Source organism: Leptonychotes weddellii, chromosome 11 (assembly GCF_054177405.1).
Source record: "Leptonychotes weddellii isolate Sample4059 chromosome 11, ASM5417740v2, whole genome shotgun sequence".
NCBI lineage: Eukaryota > Metazoa > Chordata > Mammalia > Carnivora > Phocidae > Leptonychotes > Leptonychotes weddellii.
The window spans coordinates 957,634-976,035 of NC_138379.1; the positions used below are offsets into that span (position 1 = coordinate 957,634).

The window sequence follows — 18,402 nt, forward strand, 5'->3', positions numbered from 1 at the left end:
AAGAGAAAAAGAGAGTGCTTGTAGACAGCTCCTGGGAGGATGGGTGGGTGGGGGTAGGGGTAGATGGAACCATCCAGGTGAGAGGTGCAGAGGTGGGGTGGGGGGCAGGTAGGAGTCAAGAACAATAGTTAGTCTGTTTACTGGGGCTGCAGGGGGGAGGGGGGAGGGAGGGAAGATGTGGGGCAGAGAAGACAGTTGGAAGGGTTGAGATCCAGCTAGACTGTAGATGACACCCAGCAGCTTGGCATTTCCGGGTCTGAAGGTCAAGGATGAAATCTGACTGCAGATACAGCTGGGGCAGTTGACTGCACAAGGGTGTCCCTGAAGCCCTGGGTGTGGCCGACCCTCCTGCGGGGCCTGGAGACCCAGAGTAGGTCTCGGGCAGTTGCGGCTGCCGATGGGCCAAGGGGAGGGCCTCTAGAGGGGCAGGTGGGAGCCACGTGGCTCAAGACCGCCGGAGACCCAAACCCCCAAACCCCGGACAGGTGGGACGTGCAGGGGCTGGGGCTACTCAGCCGGCGAACTGGCTGCCCCCTCTTCGCGGGCGCGGGCAGCAGATGGCGCTGCCGGGCTGCTTTCTGTCCTCGTGGCTCCGGGAGCGTCCGGTTGAGCGGCCAACCAGGCCAAATCCGATCCCGAGGCCAGGAGGACGCACACTGCGACCCCGGGGTCTAGAAGGCAGTCTGGGGGGGGTGGGTGATGCTCGGCCCCCGCTGCCCAGCAGATGTTTGGCCACCTGGGGCCAGGACCGGGGCGTGGGGTGGGGGCCCGATGGCCTCGGGCTCCGACGCCGAGCAGGTGCTCACCGCGCCCGCCCTGGGCTCCAGGCCGGGGCCGGCGAGGGCGCGCGGAGGGGAGGGAGCCCGGGGGGAGCGCTGGAGCGGCGCTTTGAGGATGAAGGGCGCCGCGGCGGGCCGGGCAGGCGGGCGTCGGGGAGTGGGCGCGGCCCTTCCCGGAGTGAGCTCATCGCGAGCGGTGCGGCGCACCCACCGCGCCCAACCTCCCGACCCTCGGAGCCCGGGGCTGGCCCGGCACTGCGGGCGCGGCGGGCGGGATCGGGCCTCCGGGGAGGACGCCCCGGGGGTCAGAGTGCGGTGGGGGCACTTCTCAGGGAGCCCAGAGGCCGGCTGTTCACGCTCCAGCTGCGGGGCTCGGAGCGGCTCTGTACCTGGGCTGACGTCACCGCCCGTCCCGCGGCCCCGCCCGCGCCAGTGGGACCGCGCCCATTCTCCCAGTGGCGGAAGAGCGGCCTCCTTCTCCAGCTGGGTCCTTGGCTTCGGGGAGGGCGGGGCAGCCAACCACCTGCAGGGAGAGGGGAGGGCCCCAACGTCCCCTCCCCCACCCCGCCCTAATGCCCCCAATCCTGCCTCTCCTGCAGTTTCCCGTTAGGGCTGACTCGCAGGGACAGGCCTTATCACTGGCGCCCGAGACACCCCCTCGTTCTTTAGCCACCAGCCTGCCCACTCTGTCTCCAAGACTGACCTCAACAGAGATCAGGAGCAGAGAGGGGCGGGCGTCTGGGAGGAGCGTCCCCGGGGTAGGAACCTGGGCAGAAATCATGGGGAGGGTGGGGGTGCAGGGAGGAGTCCCTGGGTTTCAACCTTCCACCTCTGGGCCACACTAAGTCCCCAGACCTCCAGAGAAGTAGGTGGAAGAGAGAAAAATCCCCCTCCCCCCAGGGCCTCCCCATCAGCTACAGCGTGTCCCGTGCCTCTGAGCCGAGAGGACGTTCCTGCTGGACCTTGCAGGTGCTGGCGTGCCTAGTGGAGCCCCCTTCCTGACCAGCCTGGGCAGGCTAGTTTCAGTCCCTGGGAGCTGTGTGAGGGGTGTTGGAGGGGGCTCCGGTGCCAGGGGTTGAACTGGGAAGGGAGGAGGGAGACGCACAGAATCTCGCCCCTGCTAGGCATCAAGAGGAGGGGCCACTGCCACCTGGGACAGAAGGTGGGGAGCTGTGACCGGCACAGGTCCCCACCCTTCTCAGTCAAGGGCCAGCCCCCTGGCCCTTGGCCACTACCCCTGCACTGGGCCGGCAGGGTTCTTGACTTCACCCTTCTTCCCCCAGCTGTTTCTGCGTGCAAACACCCCATTAGACGGGCTGGGTGGGGGTGGGGGTGGGGGTGGGGGTGGAGGTGGGGCGCTCTAGAACGCCTTGGCTTTGTTTTCCTCCTCTGGCGTCAGGCGCTCTGGCCTTTTCTCCTCTCCACCGGCTCCAGGAGTCCAGCCTCCTCCCCCTCCTCTTCCCCCACTTCTATTTCAAGCTCTCCTTGGCTATTTATAGCTACGTCCGCCAATTGCGTCAGGCTGAGTCTGGCTTAGGCCGGCCCCATGCCGAGGGTGCCACCACACCTGTGCGGGCAGCTACCTGGCCTGCTGGGTCCCAGGCGGCCAGGTGTGCATGTGTGTGTGTGTGTGTGTGCGCGCGTGCACGCGCACGCACCAGGTTGGGCGGATGGCCCCCTGGCTGGAGCTCAGATGTGGGCTAGGAGCCGAGGGAGCACAGGAGCTGGGTTAGGGGTGATAGCCCCCTAATTCAAGACCGAGGTGGGGGGGAGGAGCTTTCCCTTCTGTTCCTGGAAGTACCTGATGGGCTGCCCTGAGGAAGGGCCTTTCCGGCTCTGGTTTCATCTTGGGAATTTGCAAAGAGCCAGGGAGAAGGCTTCCACAGGGCTGCACAGGGCTGCCCACGGTGGCCTCTGCCTCTTCCCTCTGGAATGAACCGAACCCAGTCTGCTCTGGTCCTGTCCGACTTCAGGGAGCCCCTCTCCACCCACCCCTTTCCTTCCTGAGACCACCCCACTCCCAGCCCCTCTCCTGGTGTTCCCCAGGAACGGGGTCATTGGAAGATTTGCTCAGCTTTGAAAGGCTGGAGGGGCTCCCCAGGCACCTGCTTAGTTGGCAAAGCCCCACCCCTGGCATCACCCTGCCCTGCGGCCTGTGTGTGTTTGGGCAAGGGAGCATGTTTGTCTTTCCCCCAGCCCACTAAGACCTCCTTGGGGCCCTGGGCACTGGCTCCCACATCTCAGCCTGGGGCCCTCCTGCCTGACCAAGACTAGCTCTGGTTCTGTCCTCGGGCCAGTGCTTTCTGTCCTTCCCCTCACCTCCATTAAGCTACCCCCACCATCGTCAGGGCCTGGCCACTCCTTCAGAGATGACCTTGTGTCTGGAGACCCCCCCCCCAACCCCAGGGCCAGGAACAGATCCTGGGACTGCCTCGCCAGCCTAGACCCCCATCCCCTGACAAAAGGATAAAGGTCACTCTGGGGGGTCGGCTGGAGGAGCGCTGTCCACTGGGAGGGAGAACTTTGCTTCCCGCGTGCTCATGCTAGCTACACAAGGCACCTCCTGTAAGCTCCACTAGCAGTCAGCCTGTTTGTCCAGGACCCACCAGCCTCTGTGCCCCTTTCTGGAGAATGGGACACCCAACTGCCAGTTTGCATTTTTTTTTCAGACCCTTGGGGACTCCGTGGCTTCTCAGGAAGGACCACTTTTCTGTGAACAGATGACCCCCTCCACCCCCCTTCAATCCAGAGCCAGACACTCCCCCTCCCATTAGACCTCACCTTGGCCAGAGGTAGTCAGCTTCTGCCTGAACCCCGCGGCACGCAGTCCCACCTCCAAGGTTTCTCTGTGGCCCTGGCTGCAGTATCCCCTTCACTACACATGCCCCAGCCCTCCAAATCCAACCTGGCCTTCAGAGGCCAACCCCCTCGCCGCAAGCCTTCCCGAGAACCAGTGGCTTCATGCTTCCCCAAATCTAAGCCCCTTTATGTCTGAGCCTCAGAAGCACCGTCTGAGCTGGAAGGGGCCTGAGGGGCCACTGAGGCTGGCCCCTTCCAGGACACCTCCAGGGACTGCTCAGCTGGGATGAGCAGAGCCCAGCGGTCAGGAACTGAGCCCACCCCAACTCTGCCCCGACTCTGAGGGTCGTTGGAAAGTCATTTCCCCTTGTTAAAAAATAAAATTCAACTGAATAAATTTGAAGATCTAATTGGCTTTATTCAAAGACTCATGAATTGGGCAGCATCCCACCTAGCAGGTAGAAAGAAGCTCTGGGGAGTTGTACAGAATGGAAGGTTTTTATAGGCAAAAGGGTTGCGGGGGACAAAGAAGCTGAAAGTGGACTGTTTCAGGAAGGTCACCTTCCCTCAGGGAAGGCAGGGATCTTATCCAGCAGATGACCTCACTGGTGCTGACCAGGAAATTCCAGACTGAGTCCAATCCTGGGAGAGGCTGAAACTGCAGTTAGGTTAGGTGTTAAGTCTTGGTTTGCTGGTGGGGGGCTTAGCACAGATGACTCCATTCTGGGCCTGTTGTCTCTCTTTCAGCACCTCCTTGGGCCTTGGAGAGGGCTGAACTGGGTCTCTGCAGTGGTGTCCAGCTCTGAGCCTGAACATTTACTGGTCATCTTCTGTACGCAGGACTGGGTGACCTACACAGTCCGGTGATAGGATGGAGGTAAGCACACGGCTGTAATATAAGGTAGACCAGCAGAAGTGCCCTATATAATATGTTACTACTTACCCACCTTCTTTCCCTTCCTCCTCACCTTCCTCCCATTTACCCATCCGTCAACCTCCTGTCCACCCAGTCACCTACCCAGCCAACCACTAACCCACGCAGCCAGCCTCCCATTTACTCATCTATCCACACATCTACACACTCAACTATCTACCCACCCATACAGCCATCTCATCCCCCCATCCATACACCGTTATTCACCTGTCCACTCCCTCATCACCCATCGGCCCAACCACTAACCCAGCCAGCCCTGGATTGTAAGTGCCTGACAATTAGTTTTTCTGATTGTTAATGTAAGTGCCTGGCATTAATCTTTTGATTGCTGAGACAGTCACTTCGAAGACATCCATCTCAAATAAACACGTTGCCAGCTACCCAACTAGATGGCGAGCCAGGCTGCCCCACCCATGCAGTTCTGCTCTAGAAGGTCCTGGGTGACCTGATAATCGACCACTCTAGAAACCCCAGCCCCCACTCCAACCCCAAAAAGTTAGAGACCAAGGTCCACGCTGCCTCCCTCTCTCCCTGCGACCTTGCTGTGTGGCCCCAGCTGTGCATATGCCCTCCAGGACCTGTGAGTAGTAAAGCTTCCTCAGAGCCCCCTGATGGTTCTTGCTGAAGTGTGTCCTGTCATCATAGGAAGGACCACCAGGGCCTGTCCAGCCACGACGTTGGCCCCTGTGGGGAAATGCGTCTGGCGGCCCACCACCAGTAGTACGGACCCAGGGGAGGGCCTGGGCATCCCAGCATCACTAACCACAGGCCGAAACCCACACAGAACAACCCTTTATTGACCATGTATTCACCCATCCAAGACCCGTCAAGAGCTTAAAGCTCTTGACCAAGGGGGGGCGGGGAGGGAGAGACAGAAGCAGGCAGGATGCCCGGTGTTTACCGAAGACACTTTGGGACAGTACCAGACCGTGTGGCCGAGAGCAGGTGGAGGTCTGCGCACCAGTGTGCAGGTCTGGCCTCACCACCTGCTTCCTTCAGCCCTCGGGCCAGTTGACCTCCAGGAGCCTGAGCAACTTAGTAGATGGCCTCCCCCCACCCCACGTGCATTCTTACACTGCCCCCTGGGTCCTTTGGCCTTCTGTGCCCCAGCTGGTCTTCCTGGGAGAGGCACCATCAGCCTGCGTCCTACGCTGCAGGGGCTCACATGCCTCGGAGTGGGAGGCACCACTGTGCTGCTTGAGACAGCCATCAGCTTTCTTCCAGTCCTGGGTTTTATGGACCCCAAGGGGCTGCCAGAGTTATAAATAGATGTTCTTAAGCTAAAAATAGCCTTGCTTTAGCGACAGCCCCATGCTTCTAGTTTCCGGCCTCTTGAGGGCTCCTAGGGATGCTGGATTCAAGGACCCTCCTCCTCTCGCAGTCCCTGAGAGGGGCCAGCTGAGCCCTTTCCCTGTCTCCTGCTTCCTCTTCTCTCCCAGTCTCCTGCAACACGCACATCCTGCACACATGTGTGGGCACTCATGTGCACGCGCGCGCACATACACACACACGCAGATCTGGCCTGCGTCCCTGGTTTGAGCTCCCTGCCACTTGGAACTAGGGAAGTGTCCCTAGGAAGAAGCAGGCCAAAGCTCCAAGAAGGCTCAGACCCCCTTGGAGGCCTTGCACCGCATTAGCCAGAGGGCCGTGGGGCTGAGGGCACAGATCTGCCCGGCAGCCCCCCTGGAGCCTGGGAGACCCGTTCCCAGGAAATGCCCGGATGTGTGGAGTCGTGCAGGCACACGGTGAGCTCAGCACGCAGTGAGCTCAGTACACAGGAGCCGTCGTTATAGTAACGGCCAGGGAGGCGTTGGAGTGACCCAGAGGAGTCACGTCTGAAGATCTGTCCCAGGAGAGCATTGCCTGAACGCTGCGAGCCGCGGCCGTCACCACGCTGGGCGGACTAAGCGCAACCCTGCCATCGGGGGGCTGCACGCTCGCGGCGGTCGGTGCAGATGCGCAGCCGCAGTCGGGCTGGCTGACTCCAGGGAGAGGAACCCCGGGGCTGGGGACAAAAGTGGGTGGGTCACCCCAGTACCTTCCACCAGATACCCTCGTGTGCCTTTGGTCCTTGTAGCACATGCATGGATTCTTTCAACGGATCATTTACATAATTAAAAAGCTAGTTGCAGACATTCTGTAGCCAGACCCCCGTTTCCGGTGAAAGGGAAGGAGTGGTGTGGTGTGCTCGGGCTTGTGCCCACACATGCACACGGAGCCCTGCCGAGATGCAGCCAAGTGTTCCCGTGCTTATGCCCGGGGAAGTGGGTGAGGGGCAAAACGGCATTTTTATTGGACATAGTGGTAACTTTTAAAAATTTTCACTAGCAGGTAACAACAAACAAGGGTGTTCTACATTCTAGGATGCAGTGGGGCCTTCCTCACGCCGGGCCCTCCCCCAGCACAGTCCCCCGCCCTGCCCAACCTGCCCTCGGGGTCCCAGGGGCTGAGTCCTGGGGAAGTTGGTCTTGTGGGCCCAATGCCCCAGCCTCCTGGCCTCAGGAAGCCTCCAGGGCCGCTGCCCCACACTCTCCATTCCAGCCTCCCACCAGCCCGAAGAAAGAGACAGCCAGAGACATGGAGAAAACGTCCATCTCGGGATTTATTACAACACATTGTCTCCAAATACAAAAGAAGGGGACAGGACAGGGAGCAGAGTGTGGCCGCGCTGGGGGAGGGGTTCTGAGGCAGGAGCGGGACGCCCAGTCCAGAGAGACTGGGAGCCATGCGGGGGACCTGCCACCTCCCCTCCGCTGGACTTTCCAGCAAATATTAGGAGGGGGCGGGGTCCATTCTGGGGCCACCCCCAATGCCAGGATGGGGTGGGAAGGGGAGGAGGGCTGAGAGACTTGGAGAGGGCTGGGGCCCGGCCCTGGCCCCACCTCAGGCAGTGTGTGGAATTGACCGGGGAGGGGCTTGTGCCAGGGCCTGGTCCCCCCGGGACAGGAGAGGGGGTGGCAGGGACAGGACCTCCCCCCACATTGCAGCTGCTCACTTTGGGGTGACCAGGGCCTCAAGAGCAAGAGCCCCCCACACTCCAAGACCGAAGTCACAAGAGATGCTGGCGGCCCTAGAAAAAGGGCAGAGGGCAGAGAGAGGAAAGGACCGGGGGCTGCGGGACCTGCCTCCAGAGTTCGGGGCCCAACCAGTGGCCCCAGACCACTGTCTCCTGGACAGCACAGGGGTGGGGCGTGGAGGTGGGGACCAGTGCATCCTCCACACCCAGGGTCATCTCAGAAACCCAACGCGATAGACAGACAGAAGGCAAGTTTACATAATCAATCATAATAATAATTAACCAATAATAAATACTTAAACCTCTAATCCATAGATTGCAAACACAACGATGATAGCTTATTTTCTTGGGGAACGGGGTGGGGACAGAGGGAACAGGAAGAGGACTTTTGCTTAAAGGAGGGATGACAGGTGCACAGGGCGGCAGGTCAACAGAACAAACGGAAGAAACAACCAGAGGGGCAGCTGCCCCGAGGACTCGGCCCTGCCCAGCCGCCCTCCTGCCAAGCCCCTGGCCTCTTCCCAAGGCGGCCAGCAACCCCCCCACACACTAGACTCTAGGACATCTGAAGGTTGGGGGACATCTACTCCTGCCTCCAAAAGCCATGGGTCCCAATGACCCAAGAAGGTGTGGGACGGGGGGCAGCTGGGGCTTTTTCCCTGCCTTTACTGCCAGGCTGGCCCACCTGGGCCCAAAAGCCACCTGGCATATCACCGTGAAGATCCCAGGGAGGCTGCAGAAGCGAGAGCTCCCCAGGAAAGGGCAGTGTGGGAGTGCTCTTCTCCAAGGACCCCGTGGGGCTGGGGGCAGGCATGGGGGACACCTGCATCTGCCCACATCAGGGGCCTTTATCTGTCTGGAGACGGCTCTCCCGAAGCTAAGGACCCCCATCCCCTGGAAGCGTAAGGGTCTGACAAGTGCTTAACTACCCCCTCCCAATGCAAGGCAGCCAACTCCTCATGGAGGCCCTCCACCTGCAGGAACATACCTGAATTCCAAGTCTGGCCTGGGGCCTGGGGGCTGGCTGGGGGAAGAGCCCAGAACAAGACTCTAAATCCATCTGCCCTCTGGCCAGTGGAGCCAAAACTGGCTAGGCCAGCTCCTCCCGTCTGATACCCCCAGGGGCTGAGCTCCTCTCCTGTTGTTCCCCCCCCACCTGGCAGGTGGTGCTAGGCAGCACCCGCAAAGTGGAGTTGAGGGGGGCAGCATCCATGGAACAGCCCTGCTGAACCCGTGAAACTGGACATGGGCTCAGGCAGGAGTGGGGGGCATCCCACCTCTATCCCTGCCCTGGGGACCCACATCATCTGACACTCAAGAGCGCCGTTCACCAAGCCCCTATCCTGTTCTATCCCCAGCCTGTCCAAAAACCCTAGCCTCTCTAGGCCCAATGCCAGTCAACACCGACCAGGCAACGGGGAGGGGTTGGGGGGGGCGGCAGGGGGGCAGGTAGTGGGGGTGCCTCCGGCTGGCAGAGCTGCCTCAGTCACACCCCAGCTCCTGAGACACTTCCCCCACCTAGACTTTGGTGCAGAGCCCGAGAAAAGAGCAGAGGAGGAGGAGTGCAGAAGAGGGGGCAGGGAGGGACAGGGAGGTTCTGCGGCTCAGTTTGTGGCAAAGTTTTTTTTCTCCTTTTTTCCCCTTTTTCTTATGTAAAAAGTGCACGAAAGCTCGGCAGCCTCTTTGCAACGGTCAGCAGTGTTTCCTGGGAGAGGGGGGGCGGGGAGGGGACCCCAGGCCTGGCACCCCAGCTTGGGACTGAAGGTGGCCTCATATTGCTTAGAAACGAGTGTTTCAGTTTAAATACCAGACAGTAAAAATAGAGCTCCGAGGACCGCCCGCACTGTTGCCAAATCATTGCCAGAATGAACAGCTTAAATAAATAAAAAATCGAAATATTTACTTCTTGATAAAAATCGCAGTAAAACCATTTACCTTTCTTTGCATTATATATAATATATATTTATAGTGGGCCCGGCTGCTGGCGGCCCAGACCAGGGAGCCGAGGGCAGCGGAGCGCCGGGCCCTGGGTCCCCGGCCGCCGTCAGGATACCTCGATGACCTCCACGCTGCCCGAGAAGCTGGCCTGCTTTCCCAGGGCAGCCAGCTCCTCGCCGCGCGCGCGCCCCTCCACCATGCCCTCCTCGAACTCCATCTGGCAGCTTCGGCGCTTGAACTGTGTCTCCGGGGCCGCCGTTTCGTCCGGCCAGCCGGTCCGCGCGTCCCGGGCCTCGGCCCTGGCCGCCTCCCGCCGCCGCAGGTCGCCGCCCCCTGCGCCCTGCGCGCCTGCCCGGCCGAAGGGGGCAAACCGCGCGCCGCCCGCGCCCTGCGCGCCCTCCGGGCTGAAGCACCAGGGCCCGTCGGGCGACGGCGTGCCCGGAGAGTCGAGCGGCGGCGCCCAGCTCCCGGGGCCGACCGGCTGGCCGGGGCCAGGCAGCCCAGGTGCCGACAGGGCCGAAAGGCCGAGCCGCGGAGTCTGCCGGGAGGCATCGCCGAAGTTCAGGCCGAGGCCGTGCGCCGGGGAGCGTGCCGGGGAGCCGGCGGGAGGCCGGGGCCGCCGGCGGAGGCGCGGGCGCGTCTCCGGCGCCGCGTCCGGGCTGTCGGGGCCCGGCGAGGGCAGGCCCAGCGCGCCCCCGGACGGGCTGTCCAGTTTGCAGAGCTTGGGGGCCTCCCCAGGGTCGGGGGGCCCCGGGTCGTCGGGCCGCCGGCTGGGGGCGTAGGCCGACTTGATGTCCAGTGAGAAGGAGCGCTTCAGGCGGTTGGTGTCCTGGAGGCGGTCGGAGGAGAGGTGCAGGCCACGCAGGCCCTGCTGCAGCGCGCTGGTGGCGGGGGCCGCGGAAGGCGCGGGCAGCTCCCGGCCGGCGGCGGGCGCGCCCTCCCTGGCTGCACTGGCCGCCGCGCTCCCGGTGGCAGCGCTCTCTGAGGTAGGTGGTGGCGGCGGCGGCAGTGGGGCGGCAGGGCCCGGGAGGGGCTCGGGCGTCCCCGGGTGGGGCGCCCCGTCACCCTGCAGGGCAGCCAGCAGCTTCAGGCTGCGCTCATACTCCAGCAGCTGGCCCAGGAAGTTGAAGTTGGGCGAAATGGATGGGCGCCGGTCCTTCACGAACCTGGGGGCGGGGGGGCTGCTTCGAGACGGGGCTTCCTGCCAGGCGGGGCTGCCTGCCCGGCTCCCCCTGCTCCCCCCTGCCCATGCTTGGGCACACAGCTGATGTGCAGACCCACCCCGGAGTGCTGGAGCCCGGCTCAGGCGTCTCCCTCCCGGGCCAGGGCCATTCGGCTGCTCGTGGGTGGAGAGGGGGCGGGGAAGGGCCGGTTCCAGCCTTAAACTTCAGGGCCCAGGAAGAAAGGAGAGGCTACCTGTAGGCGTCATCGGAGGACATGCCCATGGTCTTCATGATGTAAGCGATGGCGATGGTGGCCGAGCGGGAGATGCCAGCCAGACAGTGGACGATGACTTGGCAGCTGGACAGCTTAGCTTTATCTGGAGGCAGGGCCACCGGGGCCGGTGAGGGCTCAGGGTGCCGGCGCTTCCCTAACCCAGGCAGGGGACCTCACCGGCCCTACCGCCAACGATCCCAGTCCCATCTCAGGCCCAAGCACCGGGGTCGCAGTGCTTCTCCCCAGCGTCCTGCCCGCCCTCCTACAGGAGACCCCCACCCCTGCCCCGCCCCTCACCGATGAACTCGATGGACTTGTCCAGCCAGGGCAGCAGCTTCTCGCAGTAGTTGTCGTTGATGGGAATGCGCATGAAGCGGCTCTCACAGATGAAGTCCGGCTTGGGGCAAGAGTTGCTGGCGTTGAGGACATAGCTTATTCCGTTCTGGGTCATCAGGTCCTGGAGGGACAGGAGGACAGGCTGCACAGGGGTGCCCTGGAGGTGGAAGCCCCTCCCACTTCCACCCTGGAGCTCAGAGCCTCTAGCGGGGGGTGGGGGGAGGGTGGGGGATGGGGATGCTGGTATCGGGCAAGCGCCACCCACAGCCTGAGGTAGGCTCCCAGGAATGTTATGGCTGCCTGGGCGGTGGCTTTACCCTCTTCCCTCATCACAATTTTAAAACACGGGATTCTTTCAGTGCTGGCCAGGGGCCCAGTGACATCAGCAGTGTGGCATGTGGGCTCCGCCGCCTAAGGGGCTGGGAGCTGCTTCTCCACCCAGCCCTGCTCCGGTCCTGCCCCTGTCCCCTCACGTCCTCGTGCCCCCAACCCAGGCTTCTCCCACATGTTTATCCATCCCCTCATTGGCTTTCAGCTCCCTTCTCCCCACCCCCCCAAACCAGCCCAGGAGCTGCATCTGAGCTCCTGCCTCCGCCCCCCGCCCCCTGCCAACGGCCAAAGCCCCAGCTGTGCACACACCTTGTTCAGGACATCTTTCTGAGAGCCCAGGTAGAGGTGAGGCAGGATGCGGGTCAGGCCCACACTGGGCACAGGCAGGCAGGGCTGGGAGAGGCTCATGGGCAGCAGGGCAGCAGGCTTACCCTCACAGAGGCCAGGGAAGCAGGAGGAGAAGGTGGCAAAGCCCCCTGCAGGAGGAGGAGCAGAGGAGACGTGAGTCAGGCGGTCGGCTGGCTGGGGCACAAGAAAGAGTCCAGGGCACCCGACCACCCCTACATCTCTGGCCGCAGCCTGGACCCCCAGCCCAGCGTGATGCCAGGGGGTGAGCCTCTGGCCTGAGCACCTGCAGTCAGCGCTGGGTGCCGGAGGGCTGCTCTCACCAAGTCGAGGCGCGTGCTGTGCTCATATAAGGCCTGCCCCTACACCCATATTCCTCCCCAGGCTAATTAGGAGCTGGTCCTGCTGAGGACGCCGCTGTGATGCCCATAAATGTGGGGTCGAGGCTGCGGGCCGGCCTTGCACGTGCAGGACCCAGGCAGGGGTGGGCTCCGACGCCACGGAAGGCTCCTGTTGAGGGTGTAGATCTTCTGTGCCGGTGGCCAGGGGCCAGCCTGGGCCTTCCTGCCTCTCCCCCTGGGCTGATGCAATCCCTCCCTGACTCTAGTTGGCTGGGAGCCCCTGGCCAAGCGTGGGTGCCAGGACCGGGAGGCAAGGGCTTCTGAGGGGCCCTCCTGCCCCTGGGCATGACATCACCTACTGGAATTGGCACAGCCCTGCAGGGGCACCTGTGCTCTAGTTAGGGCTCCCTTCTGCCCAGAGGACAGCACCAGAGGATGGGCTAAGAGCTGGGAACGCCGGGGACGGTGAGCAAGCAGGGCATGCAGCGGGCACACGTTCTACACGTGGTGGTGTGTGCCCACTGCCTTCCCTGTACACCCAAGTCCTGGGCCACAGGTCGGTGGAAGGAGCCCCTCCGCTGGCCTCAAAGACCCGAGTGGGAATCCCTAGCACATCTCTGACTCAGTGAGTGACCACGGGCAGAGCTCATTACACCCCTGGCCTGTTTCAGCATCCTGCCTGCCACACAGCACAGCGTCGTCTCAAAGGAGACAGGGGCCGTGAAGACACACTGAGCGCTAACCTGCCCACAGCCAGGCGGCTGGGTGACAGCCAGTCCCTGCTAGGGTGAGGTGACACTCCCTGGTGGCCACCCTGGGCCTAACCACACTTTCGGGGGCACGAGGCCTGTGGACAATCCCTGCCCTCAGTGGACTGATCTATTACAGAGTTCAACTAGATGGAGGCCTACCCTAGCGCACCGGAGGAGGCAGAGGAGTGAGGCGGGGTCCCAGGCCATGAGACCCCCAGTGCTCTTTCCCGGTCTGCAGAAACAGCTGGGGCCAGAGACCTGGCTGATTTCCCAGGACACAGATGCCTGGTACCCTCAGCCTTCACCCCTGGCCCAGCTCAATGGCCAGTTTGTACAAACCCCCAACCAGAGTGCCTGCCATGTGCATTCCTTGTGCCCCCAATGACAGCTTGCCTTTGGCGGGGGGCATGGTGATGGGGGACCTCCAGGCTCAGGGAGTGGAGGCACCAGCCTTGGAGGAGAAGCTGTCCCTACCCTGGCAACCTGCGGCTGGACAGGGAGAAGTGGCTGACTATCAGCATCGCTGACAACACAGCTCACAGATGAAAGCAACCTGGGTGCTGGGGCTGGGCTCCTGTTTACTGGCCATAGCCAGGGGTCCCCTGGATGTTCCTGATGGAGGACAACACCCCCCACCCCAGGAGACGTAAGATCTGCAGGATCTCTGCAAAGACTCATCTCTACCATATACCTCCCATGCTCTCTGGGGGCGTCGCCTAAGCTGAGGGGTGGGGGCCTGTATTCCACCAGGAACTTCCCCCACAAAGGGGGGTCTCTGGACAGGAGTGGTCCTGCCAGTTTTGACTGCAATCCCTCAGGTAAAGCCCCACAGGGCTGCCCCCCCACTCCCCGCAGAGCCAAGCAGCTTGTGGTGACCCCCACAAGCCCCCTATGGATGCCAAGTGCAGCAGAGCCGGAGGCCCCGCCCCTCCAGCGATTTCAGGACCCCCCCCCCCCGCCCCCACCAGGCTCTGGGTTACAGGAGAGGGCCACCCTGGGTTGAATCAGTGGCAGCAGGCCTGGACCCTCTGCAGGTAGTGGCACTCTTCGCAGGGGGGAGGCGCCCCCATCCCCCAGGCATCCCCAAGGGCACCTTCCTTCAGGCGGGATACCAACCTCCCCCTGCCTCACGGTTTCCCAGCTCGCTGCGCCGCACAATGGAATCCCGGATTCGCACAAAAGCTCATGCCCAGGACGCACCGACTCCACCGACTCCACGGGCACCGGGCCCGACCACTGCCCCCGCCCGCAGCTCCCACCAGGCGCTCTCCCGCCCACATGCGCGCGGCGCGCCCCGCAACCCCCCTGCGCCGCCGCGGTCCCCGCGCCCGGGGCAGGGTCCGCACCTGCCCACCCTCCCTCCGCGTACCCTCCGCGCACCCTCCGCGTAGGGGCCGCTCCCGCCGCGGTCTCTGGCCAGGGTCCGAGGGCGGCGCGTGCGGGGTCGGGCCGCGGGGGCGCACCGACCCGGCGCCGCGACATCACCAGCCCGCATTCCGCAGCAACGCGCACCCGGGCTAGGGCCGCCCGCCGCTTAAAGGGCCAGGCTCCCTTTCCGTCCCCGCCCCGCTAGACGTCACCGCCAAGCAGCTGGGTGGGGGGGCGGGCGGGGGGGAGCAGCGGTCACGGCAGCCGGTTCCGGACCCCAGCGCGCCTGCCCCACTCTGCCCTCTCCTGCTTCCGCGAGCCTCCCCTGTCACCGAGAGAGATCTCCCTGTCCTCCAGCCGCGACATCGTCCTGGCGCTCCTCAGCCCCACCCACCGAGGGGTGGGGTCCTCCCTTTCTGGCCCCCGCCGGGCCCCCTCCCCCTGTGCTAGGGATCCTGGAAAGTCACTTCCCCTTTCTGGCGGGGCAGCATCCCTCTGTCCCACTCAGCCTCGCCTTCCCATGCTCACTGGTTCAGGGGCCGTGCTCGCCTCAGGGTGGGTGCTGTGGGCCAGGCTCCCAGGAGGCCGCGAGTCTGGGTCCTGATTTGGTGCTACTACGTACGAGCTCTTCTCATACCGTGGTGGGTCATGACTTCTGCCTGGCTTGGCCCTCAGGGAAATGGGGGCAAATACTCTAACCTCTCAGGGAGGGGCAGGCAGGGGAGAAAGGGCACGTGGCAGCCCCAAGAGTTTAGCGAACCAAGTGGGGCATGGCCAGGTCCCAGGTGAGCCCTCCCGGCACATCCGAGCCTAGGCCTGCCCCACTGCATGCTGGGTGAGGAGGCCCAGCCTCCAGAGGAGACACACATTAGAGGTCCTGGGCTTTCCTGGCAGCCTTGGGGTAAGGAAGGGTGCTGCTCTGGGACCTGTTTCTCAGACTCTCAGAAGGCCTGGTGGCCCCCACTCCTGAGTAGAGACTATGCGCACGCACACACACACCACACACTGACACGTGCATGCGTGAACACACGCATACTGGGGTTCCCAGCTGGGCTCCTGTTCTGCCCAGGACACCCGTTAAGAAGCCCAGAGCCTCTGTCCTCTCTCCCTCTTCTCCCTATCCGCTCAGCCCCCAAATTGAGCCCAGGGGGCAGTGGTTGAATCAGAGAGTCTGCAATTCTGTGGCCTCGGGTTCTCAGAGTTCACACACATGCACACAAACCCCACATCCCACCACACAAGCAAGCACGGATCACCAGCTTCCCAGAGCTGTGCAGAGATGCACAGACGCCCTCTGACCGCGTAGACCCAGGCACGTGTGTAGATGGCAGCACGCACACCTGCACACGATGTGGACCCACCAGGAGGCATCCCAGGGGCCGTGGGGAAGGTCCATCCTCCCAACGGTGGGAGCCCGCTGCCCACGGACCACCGCACGGGGTGTCTGCACATAAGGGGCTGCTCAGGGCAGACGTGGTGAGTGTACAGAAGTGTCCTATCGGCGGTGGGGTGGGGGGGCTGACACCCTCTTCAGCCCTCTCCATCCTCCGCCCACCTGCCATGGCCCCTGGCAGGAGCACCCACAGAGGCCTCAGACCTGGGCAGGGAGGGTGTACAGCCCTGGGACAGGCCAGCTCAACCCAGCCCTGGGACCTGGGCCACCTCTGGGAGGTGGGTTCTACAGAAGTGCCTCAGCCCCTGCCAACAGGAGGAAGGAATCATCAAGAACCAGGGTGGGGCCTGTGTGTGTGTGTGCGTGTGTGCAGGTGTGTGTATGGGGGGCTTCCCAGCCTCCAGGCTGCCTGGGCTGCTTTTGGGGAACAGGAAGCCCTACAGGGATCTCTGCTGGCCCCCAGGCAGGGGTCGGGCATCCTGTGCTGACTGCAGCATTCAGAGGGACTCCCTGTCGGACCAGTTCTGCTCGGACTGGAGTTTGCAGAGGATGGGGGCTATGTCTCCTCTCTCAGACAGCTAGAAGGGCAGAGACACATCTTTGCCTAGATCCCTTCCCTCCTCCCCTGCCACGAATGCATTTAGGGGTTTCCTCCTGCCTACTGCTTCACCTGCTAGTGGTGGGGTAGGCCCATGGTGGAGGGGGTTCTGGAGTGTGGGGGCCCGGGGGAGGGAACAATGGAGCCTTGGGGAACTCCAGTTACTGAGAGAGCACCCCACCCCCCAACACCACCCCAGTAGCTGCTGGTCTCTGGGCTCAGAGAAGAGAGCAGAGTTGGACCCAGAAGCTGACTCCCCAGGTGCCCCCACCCCCCCATAGCTAAGCTCACAGTGAGGAGAGAGAGGAAGGGAGGAGAGGGCGCCCCAGAGCCCCCTGGCCCGGGTCTATCTGGAGCTCACCCGTGAGGATGGCCACGCTGTCGAAGCAGCCGTCCAGCTTGCTGAGCAGGATGGAGAGGAAGCTGTCCGCAGCCAGCACGCTGGCGTCCCGTGTGCTCTGGTCATAGACCACCACGTCCTGCGGCTCTGTGGCCTCCACCTGGAGGCCGTGAGGGCAGAGGTCAGGGCACCGCTGGGCACCTGCCAGATCCCCCATCCCCTGCTGCCACCCACTACTACTGGTCAGGCTGCGGCAGGGAGGGGCTACGGCCCCCTGGCTGCATGGAGGGGAGGGGCGGGCTCTCACCCGCCCACCCGCCTCAGAGCCCACACCTGGACGGGTTTGGATGCCACGGCCCCACAGGCAAGCCCTCAGAGCGGGCAGAAACAGGGGCACGCTCCTCCTAACGCCACGGCCTCACGCCCAGACCTGTGCTAAGGGAACAGATGCAATGGGCACGCACCAGGGGCCGGGCCCCCGTGGAGGAGACGCAGGTGAATGTAACAGGGTCCTTGGGCACACACACGGGTGGCCACGGTCCCAGGGATGTGCCGTCAGGGTGGCTGAGGCAAAGGGAAACCTGTCCCCTGGGCCACTGGGAGGCACATTTTGGGGCTTCTGAGGGTGGGGTGCCTTTGCGTCTGGGCAATTCCCCAGCCAGTGATGGGAAAAGTGGGGGCTGCTGCAAGAGCCCTCCTTAATTCAGGAGGCAGCCAGAAGTTGGGGTTCCACTGCCCTCCTCCCATCCTGAATGCCCAGGCTTGGGACCAGATGCTGAGCAGGTTTTGCTCCCAGTGGCTAATGCCCTGCCCCCCAAGCACACTCAGCCCCTCAGCCAGCTGAGCCGCCAACCCTGGGCTGGATGATGTCACCAGCAGCCAATGGGATTGCGCTCTGGCAGGGAGTCCTCGCTGGGGGTGATTAATCACCGGATTCCCCTCACTGAGGCTGCAGGGAGCTGGTTCTGGCCTTGGCGGGGGCTGTGCCACCTGGGTCCTCTCACATCCAGTGCTGCTGGCACAGGGCCTGTGACCGAGACCCCTCCCAGCTCCAGGCTGCTGGCCATGTCACTCCCCCCACTGGAGGTGCCCCCACCTTCCCAGGCCACAGGGCCAGTGGTCCTTCCCAGTGCTGCACTTGATGCTCCTGGCTAACAGAGACAGGATTGTCCACTGCAGGTGACCTGGGACATTTGGGGGGGAGGGGCACAGAAAGAATTCTGGGTCACTCAGAACTCTAGGGGAAAGAACTGGGAGGCTGGGCACATGACGGCTCAGCATAAGCCTCTTGGCCCCCCTTCCTGTCTTCCTCTGTGTTCTCACAGCACTCGGTGTACGCCTGACCAGCTGCCATCCTGGTCCACTGCCCCTCTGTGCCCCCACCCCACCCCTGTGCCCCTCTCTGAGCCCTGGGCTGGGCCCCAGGGACACCGCCCAGTCTTACGTGGGGAGACCTCTCCTCGGGGGCTGAGTGAGGACCCAGACAGGGTCAGCAGGCTCTGGGCGGGAGGGGTGATGAATTGTATCTGGGGAGATAGGGTCAGCAGAGGGCCTCCGGGGGAGACACATTTGTGCACCCTAAGAGGAAGCTCAGGGAGGGGGGTGGGAGCTGCCTACAAGGCCCAAGGTATGGAACGGCTCAGAACATTCTGACCCTAAGAGCTCAGTTTGGGTTTGAGGCTGCGGGGGGGGGGGG

The 18,402-nt window shown here is 63.2% G+C and overlaps 1 protein-coding gene and 1 long non-coding RNA gene across 3 annotated transcripts in view; both read right to left on the reverse strand.

Moving 5' to 3' along the window:
- Window positions 1-3,971: 3,971 nt before the first annotated feature.
- On the reverse strand, window positions 3,972-6,600 carry LOC145716040 (uncharacterized). The gene is made up of 2 exons (XR_014138370.1): window positions 5,587-6,600; window positions 3,972-4,429 (listed from the first exon to the last, which is right to left on the reverse strand). It is a non-coding gene; the product is annotated as an uncharacterized LOC145716040 (long non-coding RNA).
- Window positions 6,601-7,094: 494 nt separating this feature from the next.
- The window catches only part of DUSP8 (dual specificity phosphatase 8), a 14,371-nt gene continuing 3,063 nt past the window's right edge, over window positions 7,095-18,402 (reverse strand). Inside the window, exons 2-6 of one of the 2 annotated variants that reach the window (XM_081797567.1) lie at window positions 16,728-16,963; window positions 11,879-12,045; window positions 11,201-11,360; window positions 10,883-11,006; window positions 7,095-10,632 (exon numbers count right to left, since the gene is read on the reverse strand). In XM_081797567.1, coding sequence (XP_081653693.1) covers window positions 9,573-10,632; window positions 10,883-11,006; window positions 11,201-11,360; window positions 11,879-12,045; window positions 16,728-16,963 — 1,747 coding nt within the window. In that variant the 3' untranslated portion in view covers window positions 7,095-9,572. Of the gene's footprint in view, window positions 10,633-10,882; window positions 11,007-11,200; window positions 11,361-11,878; window positions 12,046-14,387; window positions 14,572-16,727; window positions 16,964-18,402 lie in introns of those variants that run through there. The other variant, XM_081797566.1, reaches the window with a different exon arrangement.